This window comes from Anser brachyrhynchus, assembly GCF_964034855.1.
Source record: "Anser brachyrhynchus genome assembly, chromosome: 8".
NCBI lineage: Eukaryota > Metazoa > Chordata > Aves > Anseriformes > Anatidae > Anser > Anser brachyrhynchus.
In genome coordinates this window covers 15,416,917-15,440,900 of record NC_137702.1, presented here as the reverse complement: position 1 = coordinate 15,440,900, position 23,984 = coordinate 15,416,917, and the positions used below count along the sequence as shown (strand labels likewise).

General features: G+C 41.6%; 2 protein-coding genes across 4 annotated transcripts in view; both read left to right on the top strand.

Moving 5' to 3' along the window:
• The window catches only part of COL24A1 (collagen type XXIV alpha 1 chain), a 134,834-nt gene extending 129,878 nt beyond the window's left edge, over positions 1-4,956 (top strand). For 2 of the 3 annotated variants that reach the window (XM_080602971.1, XM_080602970.1), the window contains exons 58-60: positions 947-1,056; positions 2,189-2,404; positions 3,226-4,956. In XM_080602971.1, coding sequence (XP_080459097.1) covers positions 947-1,056; positions 2,189-2,404; positions 3,226-3,372 — 473 coding nt within the window. In that variant the 3' untranslated portion in view covers positions 3,373-4,956. Of the gene's footprint in view, positions 1-946; positions 1,057-2,188; positions 2,405-3,225 lie in introns of those variants that run through there. The other variant, XR_013954444.1, reaches the window with a different exon arrangement.
• Positions 4,957-5,670: 714 nt separating this feature from the next.
• Positions 5,671-23,984, top strand: part of ZNHIT6 (zinc finger HIT-type containing 6) — a 34,593-nt gene continuing 16,279 nt past the window's right edge. The window contains exons 1-8 of the mRNA XM_080603011.1: positions 5,671-5,825; positions 7,004-7,069; positions 7,150-7,256; positions 7,344-7,429; positions 8,759-8,862; positions 17,575-17,643; positions 18,433-18,513; positions 19,006-19,086. Coding sequence (XP_080459137.1) covers positions 5,758-5,825; positions 7,004-7,069; positions 7,150-7,256; positions 7,344-7,429; positions 8,759-8,862; positions 17,575-17,643; positions 18,433-18,513; positions 19,006-19,086 — 662 coding nt within the window. The 5' untranslated portion in view covers positions 5,671-5,757. The remainder of the gene's footprint in view (positions 5,826-7,003; positions 7,070-7,149; positions 7,257-7,343; positions 7,430-8,758; positions 8,863-17,574; positions 17,644-18,432; positions 18,514-19,005; positions 19,087-23,984) is intronic.

Sequence of the window (23,984 nt, the reverse complement as noted above, 5' to 3'; positions counted from 1 at the left end):
ATACACTGATAGCTGTTGATATCTTAGAAGATGTTGAATCGATAATTCAAATCAAAAATAATTATTTAATGTGTAATGTCAATTCTGTGACATAATTCTCATTCTGAGTGGTTAATAAAATAAATACCTGTAAACATCCTTATTATCAAGTGTTAGCATTAACTAAAGAGGAAATGGGAAATGAAATTAGAGACCACAGGGAAATCCCTGTTCCTTAGCATAGGTAAGGACAAATCAGTTTTTCAAGATGAGCCTAACACTTATTAGAACTGTGAACTAAAAAGATTTCCTTTAGGGCCACAGAGGTCACTGACACAGTTCTTCACTTCACAGGATTACACACACACAAACTGGATGGCCCAGGCTCACCTATTTTCTAACCATAAATTCAGGGAAGCTAAATCCTACTCTAATTTACATGTGTCCTATTTCTTTTTGTGAACCAAATTCCATGGGTTCACAACAGTAAATTCTCCTTGTTACTGTCACTAGCACATGTCATACAAAGTGCCTGGTGGGAGAAAGAGAGTGGAAAAAGACAAGATCTTCGAGTTGCTGTGAGAGGAAAAGAATTTAGATTTCTGAATATATTCTGGGTATAAAGCCAAGGAAAAAGTTAAGTTTTCATACATAAAGAGCAGACTGCAAATGCCATTTATTCCCACTACTTAGCTGTAGAGAGGACGTTTTTGAAACTGTAACCGTATTCAGAAGTTATTGCATATGTAATCAGAACTGAATGGCTATGATAATTTTGCTCAGCATTCATTATTAATAGAATTATGGTAGTGGAAAGACTTTCATGTTCCCTTTCTATCTATTCCCCACTGAAGCTATGGTAATAATAAATCTAATGCTTGCCAAGAATTATGAATATTTTAGCAGCTCTTGTTTAGTAACAATTATAATTTGGGTTCATTTTCTATCTGGGATTATATACTAATAGGAAGATACTGGATTGACCCAAATATTGGCTGTCCTTCTGATGCCATTGAAGTTTTCTGCAACTTCACTGCAGGTGGTCAGACGTGTTTAACACCACCATCTGTGACAAAGGTATGCATTGCTTCCTGGGAGATTCTGTTTGTGCTGAAACTTCAAGCAAACGGTTGCTTGTTGACTCCATGAGAAGATGTTAGATTTCAGGGGAGTGTGGAGTGTGGGGGCTGAACGGGTGTTATGTGCATCTTCCTGAAGGACGCGTTGTATGTTCTGGTAAGGAAGTTGCAGAATACCTGGAGACGATGTATGTTACTGTAACTGTCACTTTCTTCATTTACTCATCTTCCATGCTAAAGGAATTCTTTCGTTTTGCTTTATACCTTTCTAAAAATAGCATAAAAATAAGCCTGAAATGCTTCTAAGCTACATTAGTAACTCATCACTCAGGGCAGCTACTTGTGTAATGCTGACATCATTGCAACGGGAAGGAAGAAAAATTATCAATACTTTTCAACACCTAGCTACTGTTAAATGCCTTGTTAGGTAAAGACTGGTTTCCTTTATGTCATTAGTCCATGCTGCCCATTACATGTGGTCCTTAAACCACTGGGAGTAGACATTTTATATTTACGGAGTTTTGCCTATCTACTTCAGCCATCAAAGAGCATCAGAAATAACATAAAGCTCCATATGCATTCCTACATTTGGAAGATTCCTGAATATGACCTAGTCTTGGAGAAATTCTTGTTGAGGAATGTATAACTGTATTTTCTGTCTAAAATCAAAGTATGCTTATAATTTTCAGGCTATTAACAGGATGTAGGTATCAACAGCCAGAACCTGTGGTCTAAGACGACTAATTAGCAGAAAGGTGCAACTGCAGTTCAAGCACTGCTGCTGCTATTATCTTGTTTTGAATGACAAAATCCTTTGTCTCAGTTTCCTTATTTTAAAATAGCGTTTTCTGCCTAGCTATGTTTCAACAGTATTGTAAGCATTAGCAAATGTTTCTTTTTGAGCTTTGAAAATGTCCAGGGAAAGTTTCTTTTTGAAGTAAGCACTCTAACAGGACCTAATAGTTCTGAAAACTACAAATGCTGTTCTTCGGCACAGATCCCCATGTATAAACGTGTGTGTGCTCCTAGGTGTAAATACTGCACAAGTATATGCATGTCACTTCGCGTTGCGGTGGCCGTTTGGCATGGCCCAGCTGTAAGTCTAACAGTGTGTTTCTTTTGGAACTTAGCTGGAATTTGGCATTGGAAAAGTGCAGATGAACTTTCTTCATTTACTGAGCTCAGAAGCAACCCACAGCATCACAGTTCACTGTCTCAACACACCAATGTGGGAATTAAATGAGGCAGGTGGCCAAAAAACATCAGTTAGCTTCAAAGGCTGGAATGGTCAAGTATTTAAAGCAAATACGCTGCTCGAACCGAAGGTGCTGGTGGATGAATGCATGGTAAATATTTTTTAGCATTAGCATCATTAAAACCATAACGGAGTCACTGTTTAGGCAGTATTAACTTTCAGCAAATAATCTTTGAGAACAATTTTTTCCTGCTGTTGTGACAATCACTTAGATTTATACGCCTTGAAGCTAATTTCTTACGTTGTTCCGCATATTTATGCGTACACCAACCTTTTGATATTCAGTACAACATCTACTCAAGTACTAAAGCAACTCCAGTAATATGGAGCTTGTACTTGTTGTTCACATTAAATAACAAATATTTTAAGAATCTACTAAGACTCTGAAGAGAGGTGGAAACAGAAATAAGGAGGTCCTCGAGGGAATTTTAGGAATGATTACTCTCAAAATGAAAATTCAGACTTCAATTATAGTTCGCTTGAGGTTATATAACACACAATCTCAGTTTTGAAGAAGCTGGTAATTATTTTTGGACAGCTAATTATCATTAAATTAATTGACTATGAGTCAATTTTTTTTTCAAGGTGAACTTAGCAAGAGATCTAAGAAGCTGTATGAGCCCAGGGCTTCTTGCAAAGCGGCAGGCTCTCTCCCCTGAGCCCTGTTGCACTGCATCTGCATCTGCCCCAGCTGTATTCTGCAGCAGGCTGAGAAGTCACAGTTTCGCCATGAGTGCCTGTGATTTTCTGTGGGAGAAATGGCATTTGTTACATTACGCAGTTTCTTTATGAACTGCTGGGAGAAGAAATGTTTCTGTACATTTCTCCCCTCACTCCTTAAGCACAGCTTCCATTTGTGTTTTGAACCTCATCTTTGATATGAATTTAATATTCTGCTTCTGTGTGTTGCAGATTCAAGATGGCAGCTGGCGTAAGACACAGTTCTTCTTTCACACTCAGGACACTAATCAGCTTCCAGTTGTTCAAGTTAACACACTTCCTCATCTCAAACCAGGGCAGCAGCACTTCATAGAAAGTGGTTCAGTGTGCTTCCTTTAAAGGTTCTGTCCTGGTTCTGTCCTGGTTCTTTCTGCATCAGCACGGAATTGCTGCACAGATTGAGTGCAAGAGTAATGACCTGTTGTAGGCAGAATTGCTATGAAACTGAAGATTCATTTTGAACAGTGTTGGGTAAAGAACTTTGGGAAGAAAAGACTTCCTCCTAAGGAGAAATGGCATTTCAAATAAATAAAAGAAAGAAAGAGAAGACTACAAGAATTTTCCTAAAGTATTTAAATCTCTTTTTAATACTGGTTGGTGCTTTCTTGCATAATTTCCTGAAATTGAATATCTGAGCATGGAATTTTTCAGGACTTCTAGTGTTCTTGGCAATCTGTTTAACAGCACTGCAAAAAACCACCCCAAGGAAAGCTGGAGACATACAATACTAAGGAGCAATACTGGCTAATGCTCCTAAATGTGCAATAGCTTATATATGAAAAGTGAATTATGCCACAGTACAATACATCCTCTTTTCTTAAACATTAAGTTTTATTATAGTCCTTTGTGGACACATTCATCTTAACAGATGGCACACTACCTCTTATGTGTTTCCTGTCCGTGTTGCCTTGGTGCTCTTCATAACACAAGGTGCTGGTGGCCGTAACAGAGATTATTTGAGTCCCTTTCTATCTTTCAGACTGTATGTGCTGGTTACATCAGGATATGTTTCTGTTGTCAAGGTACTTATTTTAAATCGTTGGTCACATACTTCACTACAATTAAAACATTATTTATGTGGATTTCTTGTTTAAAATATTTTTATGTACTGTTGCAGAAATGGTATATAAGACAGCACGTTGTATATGATGCATATAGTCAGAACAGTTAGCTTTACAGGCATTGTAAAAGTTGTTGTTAGAAGAGCTACCTGCAGTAGTTTTGAGTTTTAGATTCTGAATGCCAAAGGCATCTTAAGATGATGATATATTGTGTATATATTTTGTAACTTGTTAAATTACTACAGCATGTCTTCTGAAAGACTGCTGTTAAATTATAATCAACATTTCATCAATTTAGAAATTTCATTTTTTTTATTAGATCATTTGTTTCCTTAAATTAAGCCTAAAATGTTCAACCATCTTTATTAAAAACAAACAAAAAACAATTTTACTATTAGGAAAAGCACTCTTTTATAACTCTTTTATAACGACGTATCTATTTTCAATCCAAAGTCTACTGAGGAAGATGGCAGATAAGTGGAAAATGATACCAAACCATACTGCAAAGCAGGGAAGTGTTCAAACAACTGGTTTAATTGTCTTGATCCACAGGAAAGCATACTTAAGCTATAATAAAATAAGCTTCCAAACTGTCCGTTTGTCTTTTACTATCTTGTTTTGATACTGTATAGTTCATTCTCAGCAATGATGGAAATCCTCTAGAAGGGTACTTTTTAGGTGCTAGTGCTTTGTTTTCCAAGGGGAAATGCCATGGAATATTGCACAAGTATTTACTTTTTACAAGGTAAAGTACATGTACATCCTATGTTTTTGATTAAAGCATTGTTTTTGTTCCCTGTGAGAAAATCTGATCAAAAACTATGTAAGATCACTGAATGACAATAAAGGTTATAGAAAATTCCTTCCTGTTGCTTTTGCATTTTCAAGATTGCTAGTTTTGCCAGCATCACTTGGCGTTTGCTCTTAGTTTGTCTTTAGAGCTGATGTGATAAATATATATATATATATGTATAGTAAGAATGTTTGAAAATGTTCTGCTTCATGTGTATTTTTTAATCTTATTGCCTTACTTTTGGAAATTATTTATAGCCTGTATTTGTTTTCTCTTAGTTTCTATCAGAAATCATCTATTTTAAAAACACATATCTTAAAGCATTATTAGTCTGCTCAGATGTAAATATCTTCATTTCTGTGATTGAGTCAAAAATGCAAATCCCATGCCAACGGCACGAAGACTTTGTGCACCGGGCCACTACCCGACAGTAATGTACTGTGGTGCTTGAGGTGGGAGGCTGCCAGAAACGGTCGGTTGAAAGCATCCTTTCTGACAGCCTACTATTACATTGTGCAGCATGAGTTTCGGGAAGCCGCTTGCCTGCAGCCACCTGAGCTCTTCAAAGCACTCCCAGGAGCTCTGGCCCAACTCTGTCCCACGGTGTTGTGAAGGTACCTTCCCTCAGCTGTTAATTGCTGATGGTTGGAGGCAATCGTCTCCTTTGTTACCCCGAATTTTAGAGCAAGCCCTGAGCTAGACTACAGCTGTGTGTCAGAGCCCTGCTGTCCCTGCTGAGGCGGGGAGGATTTCCACGCGGGAGGGCCGCAGAGGCCGCCGCGAGCCGCCAGGCGGCGCCGCCGGCCGGGGGAAGGCCTCGGCCGGGCTCGCCCCGTCGGGCCCCGCGTGCGGAGGCGGCGCCGCGCAGCCATGGCGGGGCAGGGCGGCCCCGGGAGCCCCGGGCGGGCGGCCGGGGGGCGGAAGATGTCCCTGCAGAGGTAGGGGCGCGGGGACGGGGCGGCCTCGCAGCCCCCGGGCTGCGCCCTCGCTTCCCCTCGCGGCCGCGGCCCGGCCCGGGGGGCGCCTCCCGGGGGCTCCGGGGCCGCCGCGGGGAGGCTGCGGCCCGCGTCCTGCGGCGGCCTCTCCCCACCGCGAGGCCGCTGCTCCGGGCCGGGCCTGCCCGGCGGGGTCCGAGCCCTTCGGCGCCGCCCTGCCCCGGGCATCCTCGCTCCTGCCGCCGCGCCTGGGAGGGAGGAGCGGCGGTGCGGCGCCATGCGGCCGGCCCGGCTGCCCGACAGGGTGCGGGGAGGCTGGGCAGCGGGCAGGGGCTGGGAGGGAGCGAGGGAGGGAGGCAGCCCCAGGAGGCTCCCGGGTTTGGTCTCTGCCAGCTCGCGTTGGTTGCAGCGGAGGAGTATTTAAGGTGTGACAAAGTAATAGGAAGCTCGGGGTAATGGCTGCTTCAGGCTCTGTTTCGCAGGGCGTGCAGCACTCGTCGTGCTCGCCTTCTCCTCTTAAAAAAGAGGGGAGATGTCATTTTTGTACCGGCCTAGTTGAAAAGCAGGAGGCTGTGTGTGCGGAGGAGAGCACAGCGAGGCTGTGTTTGGTAGCGGGGTTTGTAGGGCTTGCCCGTTGTGCCTGTGGTGGGTGCCCTCAACGCGGGCCGGCCCAGGTGCCAGCCGGCACTTCTGCTGGCTCTGTCAGCATGGGTTGCCTGCCCTGCTGGGGAAAGGAGGTGTCCAGGTCATAGTGTGAATCCCAGACACTGATGCACCCAGTTTTAGACAGATGAAAAGTAGTACTGCACATTATGAGTAATATAAATGCAGAAAGGCACTGATAGAGCAGCCTGTGAAGCATAAAGTGATGCAGCCTTGCTGTGCTTCCAGCCCTGCATTAGCTTGGTGTTCCTCAAAGCGTCTCTGCGGTGCATTTTAATATCGGTAGGACCCCGGTACGTGTTTGGAGATATTCACCGTAGCTCATGTTGCTGTGTCCACTAGCTTATCAAATCCAAGCTATCTGTGCATTCCCTCTTTCCTTTCAAGGTTCAGGTAACGTTATCCAAACGTGACAGCTGATGGCACCGTGCCTGCCTGTTGGGTGGTGCCCTCCCAAGCCACTGCCAGCTGGGCACAAAGCTGCCACTTTCCTAAGAGGTGTTTTCTGCTTCTTTCAGATGTGAAACGTGTAGTGAAGAGGAAGCTAAGTACAGATGTCCGCGATGCATGAAATATTCGTGCAGGTATCTGTTATCTAAATTGAGCTGTTATGTTTCTTGTGCTGAGCGTGGCGTATTAATGGTTCTTTTTTGTGTCGTTTCAGTCTATCGTGTGTAAAGAAGCATAAGCTTGCACTGAGCTGTAATGGAGTCAGGGATAAAACATCATTTATCTCTGTAAATGAATTTACCGATTTGAACCTTCTGAGCGGTAAGAATATTCCATGTGCTTTTTAAAATTCACCATTTGTAGTAGGTTAGCACTACGTTTTTTTTCTATTCTGTTTTTTGCTTTCAGATTATCGTTTCCTGGAAGATGTAGGAAGGACAGCTGATGCTGCGGCTCGAGATCTTTCTGTGCATAGGCCAACAACAAATAAATTTGTAAGTTTTAAATTAGCAACTTGGTCTGTTGGAGATAGAGTTGACTACCTTTACATTCCCACTGAGACAGTCCCAGTCCAGATTTTCAGAGCTGATATCTTTACTGTGAAGCTATGGATGACCCTGGATTTTAGAGCCAGAAATCAAGAAAGGTCTCCAGGTTTATGTAATAGCAGTACCGATGGCTACATCCAGTTGCTTAGAAGAATAAATTGCTAACAGTCTGTGCATTCTTAAAATACTTGATGCGTGGCTGTTCTCCTGGGTTGAGAATGACAGATGTGCATTAAGAGAGCCTGATTGCTCCTTTCTACCTCTACAACTTTTCTGAATTTTTACATACAATATTCCCATGTAAACAACATGGGATTTTTTTTGGCAGTTTTTTGCCTAAAAAGTTTTACGTGCTTCCCGATCTACCAAACCAAGATAACTAGAGTTCTGCAAAGAATAAATCTAAGTAACTGTGAAGTAAAAGCTAACGTGCTAAATATGAGAGGCGATTTTTCTTGAAACTCCTCCAGTTCCAGTAGAGCATCAATGAGATCATGGAATTAGATGTCATTTCCTAAAAGCCCTATGACAGAACAGGGAAGACCAAGATCAAGAAGTATAAAAACCAAAATGCACTCCAAAATACGTTGTCTCATTTGTGTGTCAGAAAAAGGCATAAGGGCACTGTTTTCCAATCCTGTGAAGATACTTTTTAATATAGCATTCAACTCCTCAGTTGGAGAGAATTCATGTTGTATTTTTTACTGCCAAGTAAATTTAAAGTCTTCCTCTGTCTTTTAAGCTGCTGTCATACTCTGTATTATAACCATGTCTTGAAAACGTGCATTGAAGATGGTGAGATGCTCCAGAGGCAACAGTTTTTAGGCATGTTTGCAGGATGATTTCCTTCACGCTACCTTCAGATAGGATTTTATTAGAGTGGCTGAGGTGTTGCTTGTGCATCCCATCCACTAGCAGGGTTGTAGCTCAAAACCCAGCTCTGTAGGTGGTTTTACACCCACAGTAGTTGTTTGTGACTTTCACGGTATGTTAAAGAGCTTTAACTGGAAAAGAAAAGAGTTCATTGGCATGTTGTTCTTAACTGTGGAAAACTTCACCTGAAAATGTTTCAGGTAGTGTCCATTCTTGCTTTATTGACTTTCTCAATCACAGTGTTTTGGTTTTTTTCCAAAAGTCAAAGTTCTACATTAAATATGGCCTTTTCTATAATGTCCTCATAATTCTTTTATGATTTACTGTTCATTTTTTATTTTAATGTTCCAGCTTTGTGTATATTATTCATAATCAAAAAAATGTATTTTTATTTTTTGCTAGATAAATTACTTGCGAAACAGAGCTCGAAGGCATAATATCAACCTGAAGACACTGCCCATTGGATTTACAAAAAGAAAAGAAAATTCAACCATCTTCAATAAGAAGTGAGTCTTCAGTCAGTTAGTCAGCAATGTTTTGCTTTCACTGAACCCATAATGATGGGAATCTAAATTCATACTGATATGCTTGCTTTTAAAATGTTATGCTTTTTTTTTTTATTACAAAAGCTATTTAGATTTAATATTTCCTGCTGCAGTTTTTCATTTTTAGTCTCATTGAGCTCAGTTTTATAGTTTACACAATTCGTGTTTTATTTTGAAAAATACCAACGTTAAGTAGGAGAGGAGTAAGAGGAATTAGTACTGTTGTGATTTTCATCTGTTAAATGGGATTCTGAAGGTTTTTGGGGGTTTTGTTGTTGGAAGAAGAAAACATTCCTTTAAAGGTTTACAATAGAGTATTGATGTAGAATGGTTGCTGAGAACTCCTCTCTCTGAAAATAGCTGTCTTTAAGTCTGAAAGGGGTGCTTCCAGTCCATCTACCTGCTGCATGCCGTCTTAGGGTTGACGTATGTTGTAGCACGTGCACGGCTTAGACAACTGCAGACAGACAGATATGAAGTCAGGAAGAAGGCTAAGATTAAGAAGACTTTAGACGTCCTTTCTTTTTATCTACTCTTGTAGGTTTTCTCTGGTATCCAGACTTTGTATTTAAAGCATTTTTGTTTGTTTGTTTTCGGTTTTGTTTTTTTTTTTTACTATGAAAAAAGTACTGCAGAGTACTGTGTTACGACAGGAAACAGGTCACGTTCAGCTTGAAGATCTGTGCTTCTTACAGTAATTAGATATGCTGGCTATCCCTGCTGGCTCCTCCTCTTCTGTTCTTCATATTCTTAGTTTTGGTGGCAAGTTCTGGTTTCGGTATGCATTTTTCCCTCTGTTCTTGTGACTTACAAACCACGATCTAAGGAGCGGTGGCTGGAAGGGGTGAGGTGCCTGTGGCTGGGGAGCAGCCACCAGGTGTCTCTCTCCAATAACCAACCTGAAAAGCTGCTCAGTACACTTCCCAGTATCATCCAGTATCATCTCTTCTCATCTCTGCCGTTCTGAGACACAAGCTTTTTTTTTTTTTTAACATAAATATCGTTATTTTTAGCAGAACATAAGGCATAGAAAGTTGTAGAAGTGTAACCTTTAGCAGTTACATAATTTGCAAGCTCTGCCAAAGCAAATCCATGACAGACCCATGGAAAGAAAGGAAATTTGGGGTGTTTTCTCCATCACTGGGGATCTCTCTAGCCACATGAGCAGAGGCTGTCAGCCTCTGTACTGCCGTCCTTTGCTTTGGCCACACATTCAGCCTTCTACAGATATCTTGTGCTGGGCTCATGCTATTGAAGTATCTCAGGCCGAGCTGCGGCGTTTCCTCAGTGTTGTGGATAAAACAAAACGGGCATCCCTGGCAGTACAGGGTAAGGGAGTAGTGTTACAGAGCCAGAGCAAGGGCAGAAGGCCCAGAGCTGCTGGGATCAGCGGCTTGGTATCTAAAGACAGAAGAACAGAAGAGGCACAGATGCAGGGATTTTGGCCCTATTGGTAGGATCCCGGGCACAGTGCGATCCTGTGCTGACGGAAATTTGCCTTCAGGTAACATGTTCTTCAGTTCTTTTTCTCTAGAAAGTTTTTTTGGGTAGGTACTGAAATGTACCTTCTGTTGATAACAAATGAAGCTTTAAGCAGGTTACAGTTTCACGTGTTTTGTTGTTTAACAATAGCAGACTTAAAACCTAAAAGGATGGGGCAAAGAAAGTGACATTGGCAAATAGGTATGGAAGTATCTCACAGGCCGTCTGGGATGATGCTTTATTGTTTTGTCAGCTGTGAGGTCCTGGGGTGGTTTTTTGTGGTCGATTTGGAATGTTATCCTTTCCGGGGCTTTCAGACCCCAGCAGGAAGAACATGGTAACGTTCTCTGTCCCAGGAGGATAGGAAGTAACCCTCTGCTTCCTGCACGTGCTGCCAAGGGAATGGAGCATGCTCTGTGGTAACTACAAGAGGGACGTTTCCTCTCTGGTGCTGCTACTGTTCACCCAGCAGTGGGCTGTTTGAATTCAGCGATGTAGATTAAAAACTAATTATTTTTAATTTTATTTCTTGTAATTGGCACATTTTGCCTGCTCCTCCTGTGGGTGCCTGAGGAATCAAACCCAAGGTTTGATCGAACCAAAAAGTATCAGCCATTTGATACCTGTCCCGTGTGATTTCATGATAAGACCCCTAACTTTTGTTGAATGTTACATCCAAGTGGGGTAAAGCTGTGCAAATCGTTGCTTTCTATGAGCTTAACACCTGATTCTTGTCAGGCTCTGGTGTGTCTGCACTTCGGTAGCTCAGAACCCTTTCTCATGCAGTTTGTCTGTCGGGGTTTGTGGAGGGGTTGCTCTGGAGGGTGCAGATTGGAAACTGCGCTGCGTATGTGTGTGGAGAGCTGAGAATCTTCTCTGATGTCTTTTTCACACTCTCCATGGAAGCCAAGCTGTTAGGCTATACAAGGCAGGAATGAAAGTAATCCAAAACTAGGAAGTACAAGATGTATTCTTGTGTCATTCCCTGCCCCTGCCAGCTCTGGAGGACAAATCAGTGGTTGTTTAGATGTGTTAACCAGACTCTTCATTTCCCAGTTTCCATTAGTTTGTTGTTTCCATTAGTATTGTGAAAGCATACGTGCCAGTGCTGGGTAACACACGGGTTGGATTAACTTGCAGTATCAAGCAATCCAGATACCGGGGGGTCAGTAGAGAATGGAGTTTGAGTCCAGTTTGTGAACTCCTACCTGTGGGCCGTCTGACTTGCAGGTGGTTTAGGCCACCTTATTTGCAAATTCTTTTTAATGCACTGCTTCATCGTACCTTTGCTGTAGCGCCCTCATTTTCCAATAGAAGTGCTAGTTCCCCTTCTGGAGGAGGTGCTGCCGTGGAATTGGGGTGCGCTGCTGTGACAGGGAGCCTTCGGGAGAGGGCTGCAGGGCGTGACCAGGCTGGGCAGCAAGAGGGGAGCTCCAGCCAGCAGGGCACACGGGAGGAGCCGGGGGAGCTTGCAGCTTGTGCCTCCTGCATCCTCAGCGGGAGCTGATTTCAGCAACGAGGCGCTGAGGTGGGGCAGTGCAGCTCCACTCCCTCGGCCCTGCAGCCCTGCTCAGCCCCGCTCTGCTGCTTGTCTGCCTGGGCACCTCCGCCCTGCCTCATCCCGTCTGCGCACAGCACCCCTGCGCAGAACCTGCGGAGGCTCGGAGACGGGAAGGAGGGATGCAGCTCCCCCCGGGTGGGAGGCGTTCCTGCAGGGTGGGGACCTCTGATCACATCACGTACGTGGGAGAAGAGGGGATCCTCTCCTTTGTCTCTCTTCTTTGATTTAATAGTGTGAATAAAATCTGGCGTGGAGACTTGGGATTAGTAGTGGGTGATAGTGCTATGGAAGTTACTTCTGAGGTGCTTATGAAAGCCCTAAAATGTCAAGTCTTTAATCCTCAACTAGGTAAAGATAATCAGCGTGAATTTTTTGAAGTGTTGCTGATCTTGAGAATTTACCGAGGAGTTACATGAGCAGGTTTTGGGGCTCATATTACACTGCTGGAGCCCTTAAGCTTGAATTTAGTTGTTACTTAGTACTGAGGGCAGGATCTGTGTGCATTTCTGCAAATCAGTAGCTTTCCAAATATCCCCATGTCAAAATGAATAGCTACTGAGTTCTGTAGCTGACATTTTTTTATTTTAGCAACTGAAATCTTTTATTCTCATAGTGAGTCTGATGCTCATTTTGTTTACTTGCAGAAGTTAAAGAGGACAGTAGTTTTTGGGTTTTTTTTTTTTGAGAATTACAGTGAGTTACTCACTCTGCCTCAGCAGCATCCCCTTTCCTTACCCAGGACTCTCAGTTCAAGCCTATCGTGTTTGATTATTGCAACACAGGCGGTTAGTAACATCTCCTGCTGTTGTGAGGCCCCCTTGTAGAAGACCATATGTGCTACAGCGGAAGTGCGCTTCAGTTTCTTCATCGATTGTCGTGCTGTTTACTGTAACTAGGAAACATTTGAACTTTCAGGAGAAATATTTCATTGTTTTATTGTTTATACATCAAATCCAGGAATAAGCTTAATGAAGTTTCAACAAAATGGAGACATCCTCTTTTGTGTGCTATTGCTAGATGTACAGCAGCAGTCATTTTGGCACTAGGAGCACGTAGTTGGTGGCAGAGGGGAGAAGGAAACCATCACACTTCTGTACGTTCTCATTTGTTAATGGTGTTTTGACTCCACAAGGGAATCTAGTCACTTAGTTGTGCTGAATCTCTGTTGCTTAAGTTGAGAAAGGTAACATTAGCCAAAGGAGTGGATAGTGAAGGCCCTGTGTTGCAGTTAAACTTCAGTGTGTTAGGTGAGAGTACAGGGCGTTGTCAAATTAAAGGTAACTGGTCCTTCGTTAAACTTATCTATTTCCTCTTCATCTCTTTTATCAATGTAAAATAACATAGATGGGAGATACTACAGTATTTGTGCTTTGATATGTCACACATACTTACTTAAAACATTTCAAGAATATTACTTGCTAAATGGAAACAGAATTGTCAGAGATCTTTGATAGACCAACCCTTAGGTACTTCTGCAGAGCCAGAACTACTATTGGTATCTTAAGATGTGATGAGTTTGGAACTTTCTGTCATTATATTTATATTTTATACATCTATATAAATATACATGTGAAAAGTTTTATATATATATAATAGGTTTTTAATACAGGTTTTCTCTATAAAAATAAATACATATGTGTAAAGCTCTTTATATGTACTTCTACAGTGATCTAGACAAAATTGACTGTTCAGAGGAAAGTAGGTAAAAATGTTAATGAATGTTCATGAAACATTTATATTATATGAAACATTTATGTATGAAATTGTGACAATCTCAAATGTTTTGAGAAATATGTAGGCTTTGGACCCCTTTTAAAAATCCTTCAAGGTACGTATGGGGGGGCTCCAAGTCCCAAAATCCTTTGTAGCACCCTAGGCAGGTGCTAGATCTGTCCTGTACCTCCCAGCACCCGTACTGCATACACCCACAGAGCTTGGAACATCTCCCTGGGTGCTGCGTTAAATGTAAAAGGCAGTGAAGAAAACCTTTGCAGCTGTGCCCAGAGCTACTTGAAGGTAACAGCCACATTGTGCATGTCACTGCAGTCTTTGTAATATCAGAAATAAAAATCTTTCAGTTCTAGCTTTCAGAAATTGAAATATCACTTGCTTGTGGTTCAGTAGAAGAAAAACAGTGAGGAAAACTGAAGTTGATTACAAAAAGTAGTTTTTTGGAAGTTTTAGGTAAAACAAGAGGGAGAGGGTTATTTGTTGTAGAAGAGCAGTAATTGCAGAACAGCCTGTGCAGCTCTGAGCATAATTTGCAGCTACATCTCACGCAAGGGAAGCGGTGCTTGGCTTCTCTTTCTGCTTCTGATCGGCTTGTATGGCTCTGAAGCAGGCAAAATAGGATATGAAGCCAAGCGGCGCAGGGATGGGCGATGATGCTGCTCTTACTGGCATCAAGGATGTGCTGCGCCTCATCCAGATCCATGCAGTTTGGTAGTTTTATAGTCAGTGCCTTGGTATTCAAGAAAACCATGGGCTGGCATTGCTCGGCAGCTGAGCGGCGTGGAGCACTTGGAGCAGCGAGCTGTTACTCAACTGCAGATGACTGACTCAATTAAGCGTTTCATTTAGAAAATGAACATGGTACATGACAGTTATATTTGAAGGAAATACTACCCCAGTGAGCCATAATGGAAAATGAAGTCAGTGAGATCTGGAGCCAGGATATCTAATTTTAATCTGAACTTTTTGTGAAGCAGCTTTGATAGCATCTACAGTTGCATCAAGTTCTCTAATTGAGCAGAAATCAGTGATGGTGAGGGATGCTTCACTTTAATAGGAGGGATCCAGCAGGTCGTTACAAATTTTTTCTACTTATGGAAACTTACCGTGTAAAAATATTGCTGTTTTTCAAGGCTTCATTTGACAGCAAAGTGTGTGAGGCTATTCCAGTTCTAAGCTTCTTTATCCCTTGCCTTCTTCTACCTAGCTCTCAGTCTGTCTTACCTCTTACTGTTTGCCATTTACGTTCAGGCAAGAATACTTCGAAGAGAGATGAAGCAAGTAACACCGGTTTAGGTTTTAGTGTGCTGACAATATCGACATTTCTGTTTTTCCAGTGGAACCTTCTGACAAGGAACGATATTTTTAAATGTAGAGTTCAGACTTCTGATTCATAACTCTTTCTGTGCACTAATCCATGGACTAGGTTGTGCCTGGAAGGGGGAGGGAGGCTGGGTGAAAGTCTGAAAAGAGCCCTCTTAAGCTGATTATACAGCTGCAGCGACGGACTGAGTCTGCCTCAGTGAGCCCACAGGGAACTGGTCTTGCATGTGAAATCAGGATGTGCTGTGTGACTACAGTTTCTGCAGACACAAAGAGTATTCCTAGCAACAGGTAGCAGATAGCTGGAAGTAGTTCTGGAACATTTCTGTTTCAAGTGCCTGTGTTAGAGCCAGCCCTAAAGGCCACGTCCGGGCTTCTGTGACCTGCGTCACACCGTGCTGGGCCCAGCTGGGAGAGGCAGGTCTGCAGTGCTCCCACTGCTCCGGCCGTCTTGATTAAAGGTTTGGCAGAAAGAAAGTTCACGTCACTACAAGGCTTGGTCACTTAGAATGCATGAGCATGGCCTGTTTGAACAAGTCGGTGGTGAATTAAATGAAAAATTGCTAGAAAGCCCCGAGTTAGTGGACAGTGTATAACGAACGGTCCTGTAAGTATGTGTTTTAATAAGCATACCTACCCATCATTAGTGGTCACTGCAGCTAATGATAGTGAGCCTATTTCTGTTTAAAGATTGCAAACCTTTACCGAAGCCTGCTTGGGAAGGTGCTTTGCATTAATACTGTGCCACGTTAAATGCCAGATACCACTGCAGCTTGCTCTGTGCACATGCTGGTGTTGATGCTTCCTTCAGTTGTGAGGATAAAGAATTAAAAACTTTGTTTCACTCACCTTGCAGAAGACTTTAAAAATTCCATTAAACTGACTGATTTTGAGTTACTTCAAAACTTTTTCAGTTCAGTAGTTTAAGTCGGCATCATAGCAATATGCAAAATAGCATAAAATCCACGAGGCAAGATGTCAGTGAGCTTGTTGCATGTTACTTTGTGGACCTTAGCCTTCCTTAGTTCATTGTATTTGATCAGTAACTCCTTGGAAGGGTGCTTCTTGCTTGCTGCTCCCCCCCCATCCCTTTCTTGTTTGGTAAAAGTGAAGACCACTGTACTTACACTGCAGGAAGCATAGTTCAGCTGTAAAGCTTAGCTTTAACCCAGAAATAACTAGATAAGGCAGTGAATATTTGGTAAGCATGCTTCATAAAGAGCCTGCATTTAAAAATTGATAAGATAGTTAATTGAGCTTAGCAACTAACTTGTTGACTGTTTTGCTGCTGGATACACATACCCTGTCTCCGCAGCTGACTAGACCCCGCTGGATAATGTTCCATCTGCCCGATAAGCAAATGAGAGAGCAAGTTGGAGCAACAATGTGTTTGTTTTTAATTGTGGTACCAGAACCTTCGCATAACCGATGCTGATTATCTTGGATATAATGATTCATAGCTCTTAAGTAGTTTATAAAAAAAAAAAAAAAAAGTACCACCACCACCGCTCAAAGTTCCTGTGCTTCACTTAGATGTCTGGCGTCTGCTTTCTAAATGGCACTAGTCCGTCCCTCCTTCCTCTCCCAAATCCGTACTGTTTGTCACGAGTGTAAAACTCGGAACCAGAGCAAAGGGCCTTGCACCTACCTTTTAGACTGCTCTTTTTTTTTTTTTTTATGAGATTTCATTTAGAAGAAGATTGTTACATGCACCATACAGAGTGGGAGAGTTTGAAACAATGAAAGGAAGAATGGCTGGTCTTAAGTCATTATTGACTTCTGCAGATTCTCTGCAAATGAGAGACAAAGCCAGAGATTTTCTAGTCATAGAGGGGTGTCCTGTAGGCAGTACTGCCTTTCTTGACACGATACTGCGCTGGAACCATGCTCCAGGAGTTTCTGTTCTCAGGTACTACTTGCGCTGGCTTTAAAGGGAAGATGGTTTTACAGCCCACAAAGTGGAGAAGGGATTGTGGCATCAATTTCTGTGTCTACCAAGAGTTTCCTGATATTTCTGTAAAGCGTTTATTCCTTCCAACTTTTGTTAACCCTGTTATGCCAAAACGCAGCTTCCCTTCCTGCCCCAGCACCTTTTCTGGTCAGAAAGACGGGTCCTTTATTTTGTGGGGAGCCTGGCCTCAGCTCGGACCTGTGGCTGTTGTTGTTGTGCTGGGTTGGCAGTCTGGCCTGGGTGATATGCCAAAAAGCATTTTCCTTTTCTCAAATGAAAGGGCAGCTGTGCACATAGAAAGTCAGCTGGAGGATGTTCCCTTTTAAAACGTGAAATGTTGCTGATCAGTTGATTGGTGGTACCGTGCCTGTATTTGCAAGGAAGATGTTTTCACCCCAAAAGGACTTGAAATTCAGCAGGAGCTGGGATCATTGCCTCTTTCTGAGTGCCCCTCTCAGCTCCTCTGTGTGCTGCTTTACTCTTTGAAAATGCCATTCAAAATCTTTACTATATATTGTATTCTGCACTTGTGTCATAGGCTACCAGGCTTTATCATAGGAAAAAAAATGGCAGTTACCAGCTAACACTAGTAAGGCATTAACAGCATGCATTTCTTTCTTTTCAGGGAGCAAAAGTTCTACTGGCATTTGAAGCTTGTATTTCCTCACTGTCATGCTGAATACACTTTAAAAAGGTACTGAGCTTGATAAACAGATTTGTATAAAGTTTAAATTCTTCTGCTGGAATTAAACTGGAAAATATTTTGATCAGTTCTTAAATATTTATATTATACAAGGTAAACTTTAATATTATTTTCTGCCTTAATTACAGGGGCATTTAAATTAACGCTGTGTAGTATTTTAGTCCTTGAAAGCTAGTGGGCTTTTCAAATCAGGTGAAATATTTCATTGCTAGTCCTTCCTTGAAGTAAAGAGAACAGCATGTATATTCATGGTGGTGACATGCTGTACAGCTAATCTATTCTGCTCTCGTGGAGCAGGGATTCAGCAGGATTTCACTTTCCTCTCCGCTTGCGCGCTGGAGCTGACCTTCACATACAATGAAATGGTTGCATTGTTTCCTTTGTAGGAAAGCCCATAAGCGCATTTTCCAAAATCCCCAAACTAAGCTTTTATTGACAAATCCTTCTTTCTCTTTTTTTCCTAGCCTGAAGGGGTATGAGAAGTACGCCCGCATCTACTCCTGGGCTGTACGAACAGCATGTTATGCTGCAGGGTTTGAAACTAGAGATACTCATCTGTTTACTCCTTGTGGATGCCAGTGAAGTCCCAGTGTTGAAACTGAGATAGAGCTGTCAATTACCTGTGCTGTATTGATACACATTTATAATCCTCCTATAAAGTGCTCAGTTGTACCACTGTAGCACGCAAATACACAGTTTCCTTTAAATGACTCAGATAATAGATTTTTGTGTACGCGATGAAGCATGTCTTATGTATTTGATTTTTATCTTTTGTGAAAGGGTGCCAGAGGATAAAACGCTCACCGATATCCTTAAGCCCTACATTGATCCAGTGGAGTCAGATCCTGTAGTTTGTCAAAGGTGCGTACTGAATAACTTTCTGTCTAATTCACTAATAAAAGAAAGGAGTCATCCTGAATAGATTGCTTAAAGTAGCTGCACTTTCAATATGTAAGGTTGAGGTCCCTGTCAGCAGGACATCCTTAATTCCTGTGGCAAAAACCATCCCAACTTTCACAATTAAGTAACCCTGGAATATAGCCACAAAGTTTAAATCAGTAGAAGATTAAGACGTTGACTCATAGCATACAGATCAAATAAAGCAACTGTAATTCTAAAAAATATGACCATAATTATCTGCAGTGAACCTTTTCTTTGGAGGAATTAGAAAAACACACTAGTAATTATAGCCCTAATTTTTAGAAGATACTCAACATATGGCAAATACTTGTTTTTTATGAAGAAATAAATGCTTTTGCTTGTTGACATACAAAAGATATCCATCTCTTATGGATGATAAGAGTCTGAAGTACATCATTGTCTCTTCATCTGTTGCTTATTCTTTTTTTTCAGATTAAAAATCTATACAATGTCTCCTCAGTCAGATGTACAAATTTTAATGAAAATAGAAAACAGGAAGCAAAACTCTGTCAGGTAAGATGGTTCTTTAGTTTGTGTGCTTCTTAATTAAGGATAGAAAAAATATATAAATACATTTCTTAGTCTTTAGTATCACAGGGACCTATCACATATCTCATGGATTAAGCTTCAGTGAGTAATCACCAGCCATTTTAAGTGATTCCGCAAAAAAACATTATTTCTTTGTCTTTTAATATATCAACATTGAAATTTCTGCACAATTAGACGATTCTGCACGATTGGTAAATTCAGCCAAGTCATACTTGGACAGTTTAAGAAGCCGTGGCACTCACGGCTGCATTGGTGGACTGGTGAGTGTGCGTGTGCCTGAACTGCTTCAGCAGCAGTCCATGCAAATGTTTGAGTGTTTGCGCTGAAGTTGTGTTAAATGCTAAATTAATTCATTGACCAGCTAAAGCGTAGTGTCCGTTCTCTTCTATAAGATCCTCTGTGGATATGTGAACCTCTCAAGGGAGTCAGCTGGGGAGCTGTCTTTTTCAAACCACCATTGCAGCAGAAATTACTTCTCAGCACCCAGTCGCTGAATTGGAAGTAGCATATTTTTCTCAACGTTACTAGCTCATTACTCTTCATGTTAAGATATTGCTGGGTGTCGGCTTTTAAGTTTCCAGAGTTGTGACTTGTGAAAAATTGTTTTCTTTGTTTCCAGAACAGACAATAATAATCTTGGACTTCAAAATTAAACTTTAAATAAATAATTTTTGATGGTATAAATACCATTTTGAAGACTCCACCCTGTTGCCATTGTTACTGAAAAGGATATGTACCAGCTTTAATATCATAGCTTATTGTGGTTGACCAGTGATTCCTAGTTAGGGTTCTTAAAGTACATTCTTTTCTTCAAATGTAACAAATGGAAATAATATATTTCCCTGAAGCATGGTATGTTATTTCTAAGGGGAAGAAAAAAGGTATAGTAGAAGAATGCCAGTTGTAACTGAACATGTTTGTGCTATGTTTCTCTTTCCCAGTAAGTATTATTCAGAAGTGGGTAACATACTTCATCATTCAAGCCACAAATATAAACTCCTCATGGTTTTGATTTTTTTTCCCTCTTTGCAATCACTACTTGAAATAAGGTTGTAAAATTTGCCATCAGAGTTCTCAGCTACAAACCTGTTGGTTTTGAGTGAAATGTGTGGACTGACTTCCGTTTACTTCAAGAATAGCCTAATTCTCTACATTTAGGGGGGAATTAAAAATGCTGGTATTGTGAGCTGACCTGAAAAGTTCCGTGTGGAAGGATGCAGGCAGGTGAAGCTTTCTCAGGTTTCTCTCTCTGCTGTATTTCCCAGTGCTCCGTGAATTCAGTTCAGGCACTTTAGCCATGCAGGTTGTGTATGGTGTTGTACCCAAGTAAAAAAGCCATTCTAGAACTTAGTGCTAGGAAACGGCATCAGAACAATTTCCCATTTTACAATACTTTATGGCAGACTTGGGCTCAGCTGTCAGTAGTGGTATTCGGGACAGGTTTCCACAGCATGAACAACTTCTGTCCCCTTCGCAGATTAACGTAGGAAAAACTGAGAATGCATTCAGCTAGTTACTGCTGTACATCATTCTGCCGTGCATGGTTGGAAAGGCAGTATTCAAGTGATGGTACTGAATATTCATTTGTATTTTTAAAATATGGTCATTTATACACAGATTTTTTTCACTGTTATTTTAGTTCTAAGCTTTTGGCGGCTTTTTCAGTTACAGAAGTGTTAATGACTGCTTAAACTGCTACTTAAACTTTCAGACAGGTGCTTGGAAGAAAAATTTGCTTTTGCAATAGCAGGTTAAATTCACCTTTCAGTCATTTGAAGTAGGATAGTAGTGTAGAAAGCTTGAGAAGGAAACCAATTTAATACCAAGTGGACAATTTCTTTTGCTCATTGCTTCCTTTTGTTACTTAACCATTTTCATCTTCTGAAATGGGTATAATGCTTCCTTAGCCCATGTGCTTGAGAGAAAATCATTTTTCATGAAGCTTTTTAGAAGAATCTCAGAAGTTGTGCTATCTGCAAAATAAATATAAATAGCCTGAAACTGGAGTTTCACCCTACACTTCCAGAATCGTCTTTATTTTCCAATACCAAAGTTATAGTAATTAGTATTTAATCAGTGAATCGTACATTTTTAAGAAGAACTGTAGGAAGTTAACAAGAAGTCTTTTGGATGAGAAACGCAGCTCCTTGTTGGTAGAGCAGGCCCTGCTGTGGCAGCGGGGGCAGGTCACGAAAGCAGCACACTGAAAGAAAATCCTGCTTCAGAAAGGAAAGGACAAAGCTGGTTTGACACGATGGGACTGCCAGCTCAGCAGAAGAGCATCTTCTGTCAACATGAGCTGGGGCTCTGCCAGCAGGCTCTCGGTGTAGTTGTGCTAGCAGAGTTGTTGTGACAAAGGCTCTCGGAGGGAATTTAAGCTTTTACTATAGTTGCATTATAGTTAAGAGAGAATTTATTTTGATTTTGGCTCCTTTTGGCTCCCCACCGTTAAATTAATTAGGGTGTGCGTTGTCTCACAGTAAAAAACTCAGTACCTGGGGCTGCAGTGGGAGCACTCGGTACTTGCTATTGATGCAGACCAGCTTGTGTCTTAGCGGTGGGGAGCTGCTGGTTTGTGAAGTCATCACTGCCGCTGTGAGCTCACTCATCCTGCGCCGCCTCCCCTGCCTGGTTTTAGGCTGTGGGCTCCTGTAGGGCAGAACCCTCTTCATTCCTCTTCGTCCCTCTGGGGCCAGCAGCCTGGAGGAATGCGGTTGGTGTAGTCTACGAATCATGCAAGTCTACATAAATACTCTGTTATCCAGCACTTCCTCTGGTCCACCAGAGAATTATTTCTCCACAAGTAGTAGGTTAGTAGGAAGGCTGTAAAATGTATTTGTTTGAGTGGATGTTGGTTTTAGGCTTAGCAGAACCATTTAAGAAAAATACTTTTCATAGCTGGGATTATGTATTATTGAGTCAGTGCAGTGGTGTTTCAGAGAACATCTAAGTAGGATTATTATGGGTTATAAATGTTAGTCTGCTAGTTTTAAGTATGTTACAGAAGGATTTTAGTATTTCCTGCAAATGTTTATGAAACAGGAGTTTGTGGTTTAGTTTTGTCTGTTTTCTGTATTTCACAGCAAACAATCCTTTCAGTTTTGAAAGTCCTTTGCAGAATGCTTTAAATTGGGGATAGAGGGGAAGGGGGGGGGCTTTTTTTTTCATGATCCAGAAGTATAAATTATCCATGCAGTGCAGATTTATGCTTCTTCACAGGAGTGCTGCAGAACTTCAGAAATGCCCTGTTGTGTGGCTCTCGCGGAGAGCTGCCAAGCAGCGTGGTGGTGGCTTTCTCCCTGCTAGGTGCTTTTTGTAATCCCTGGTGACAGTTCTGAGCGAACTTTCCCATCCGTGATAAGCTCTTGCGGGTTTCTGTTGTTGTTGTTCCTCATCCTGATCTCTAGCTCTTCTCTACAACCAGTTTCTAAAATTGCTTTCGGTTTGAGCTGGTAGCACCCCACAGTTGTTTGGAGTAACCTACAGCATGATCTCCCCTCGTGTCCTCTCGTCCGCATCTGTCGCCTAATGCTCTATGGCACTGCACCCGTTACACCACTCGATAGTCTTGTCGTGTAACTGCAGTTACTTTATAAGGAATCTTGTGAAGGAGGGTTTAAAAACATGAGTGTTACACAACTCTTCTTTCTTTAAAGCTTTGGTTTGGAAAAAATCTGCATTTGAATGGGTTGTTATAATAGTTTTCCGTTTTGTGGTGCTCGCCTCTATCACCTGTTACGCAATATTTAGTTGGTGTCCATTCTGTCCTTGGCTGAAAATATTCCAAGAAAGGTTTAGCTGCTGCCTCTTGGATGATTTTTACAGTCTACATTCTTTTATAAAATAGTCTTTTCTTTCTTCAGGATAAATTAATGTCCTGACTGTCTTCAGTCCTTTATTTGGGATGCCTTCAAAGTGACTTCATATGGTAAGAGCATTGCTTTTTCCACTAAGGAAAGAAAAAATGCAACTGCCAAATTATACAGTCTGGTTTGGGAAATACACCTTCTTTTTCTTCTCTTCCTGAGAATTGCCTTATTAGGCTTTGTGTAACTAAAAAAAAGCAAAAACAAAAATCCGAAATCCAGCAGATCCTTGATATTTGTTACAGCTAAGTTAGTGGCCAAAGTTTTGAGGGGTTTTGTGACTGTAGATTTTAATGGGATCATTACTTACGCTTGCTTACCATAGAAGATGAACTTATTTCTACATGAGAATGAACTGCAACAGATTAGGCTTACAGTAGATGTTTTTCTCTCTCTGAGACAATTAAATAAAGATCTCCTTTACTGGGTTCATAACATCTTGCATGAAGCTAGTTGAGATAGTTGTCTGTCTTTAGACACGCTTGTTTAGTTTAATGGAATTAAAAATAATGGTTTCTTAAACATCGTTGTTAGGTCCTTTATAGGTCATTTTTCTTCTTTGACCATTAGTGTATTCAGAATGACATGTAAACATTGTTTCAGCATAAGTCATTGTAGAACACTTTGGAGGCACTGCCAGAACATTTAGATGTGTGGAAAATTGAGGCTGCTTGGCCTTCTAAAGCCTTGCAAAGCCCACTACTTTCGGGGGACCATGTCCTCCAAGGAACTCTAGCTTTCCTGTTGTAAACCAGCTACACCACGCAGGGGTGTTGGTGTATAGGATCGGTTGTAGCATTGGTGTTTGTATCAGTGGTAGTGGTGCAGCTCATGATTCAATGACTCAGAAAGCCAAAAATATCCAAAGCATTTTTGTACCGGTTCCAGCATCAGGGGGCTTCTTGCTTTGTGTGGTGACATTGGCCGGTGCACATGAGAATACTGGCATGTTTGCCGCTTAATTCTTGTGGACCACTGGGAAGAAAATGTGCTAAA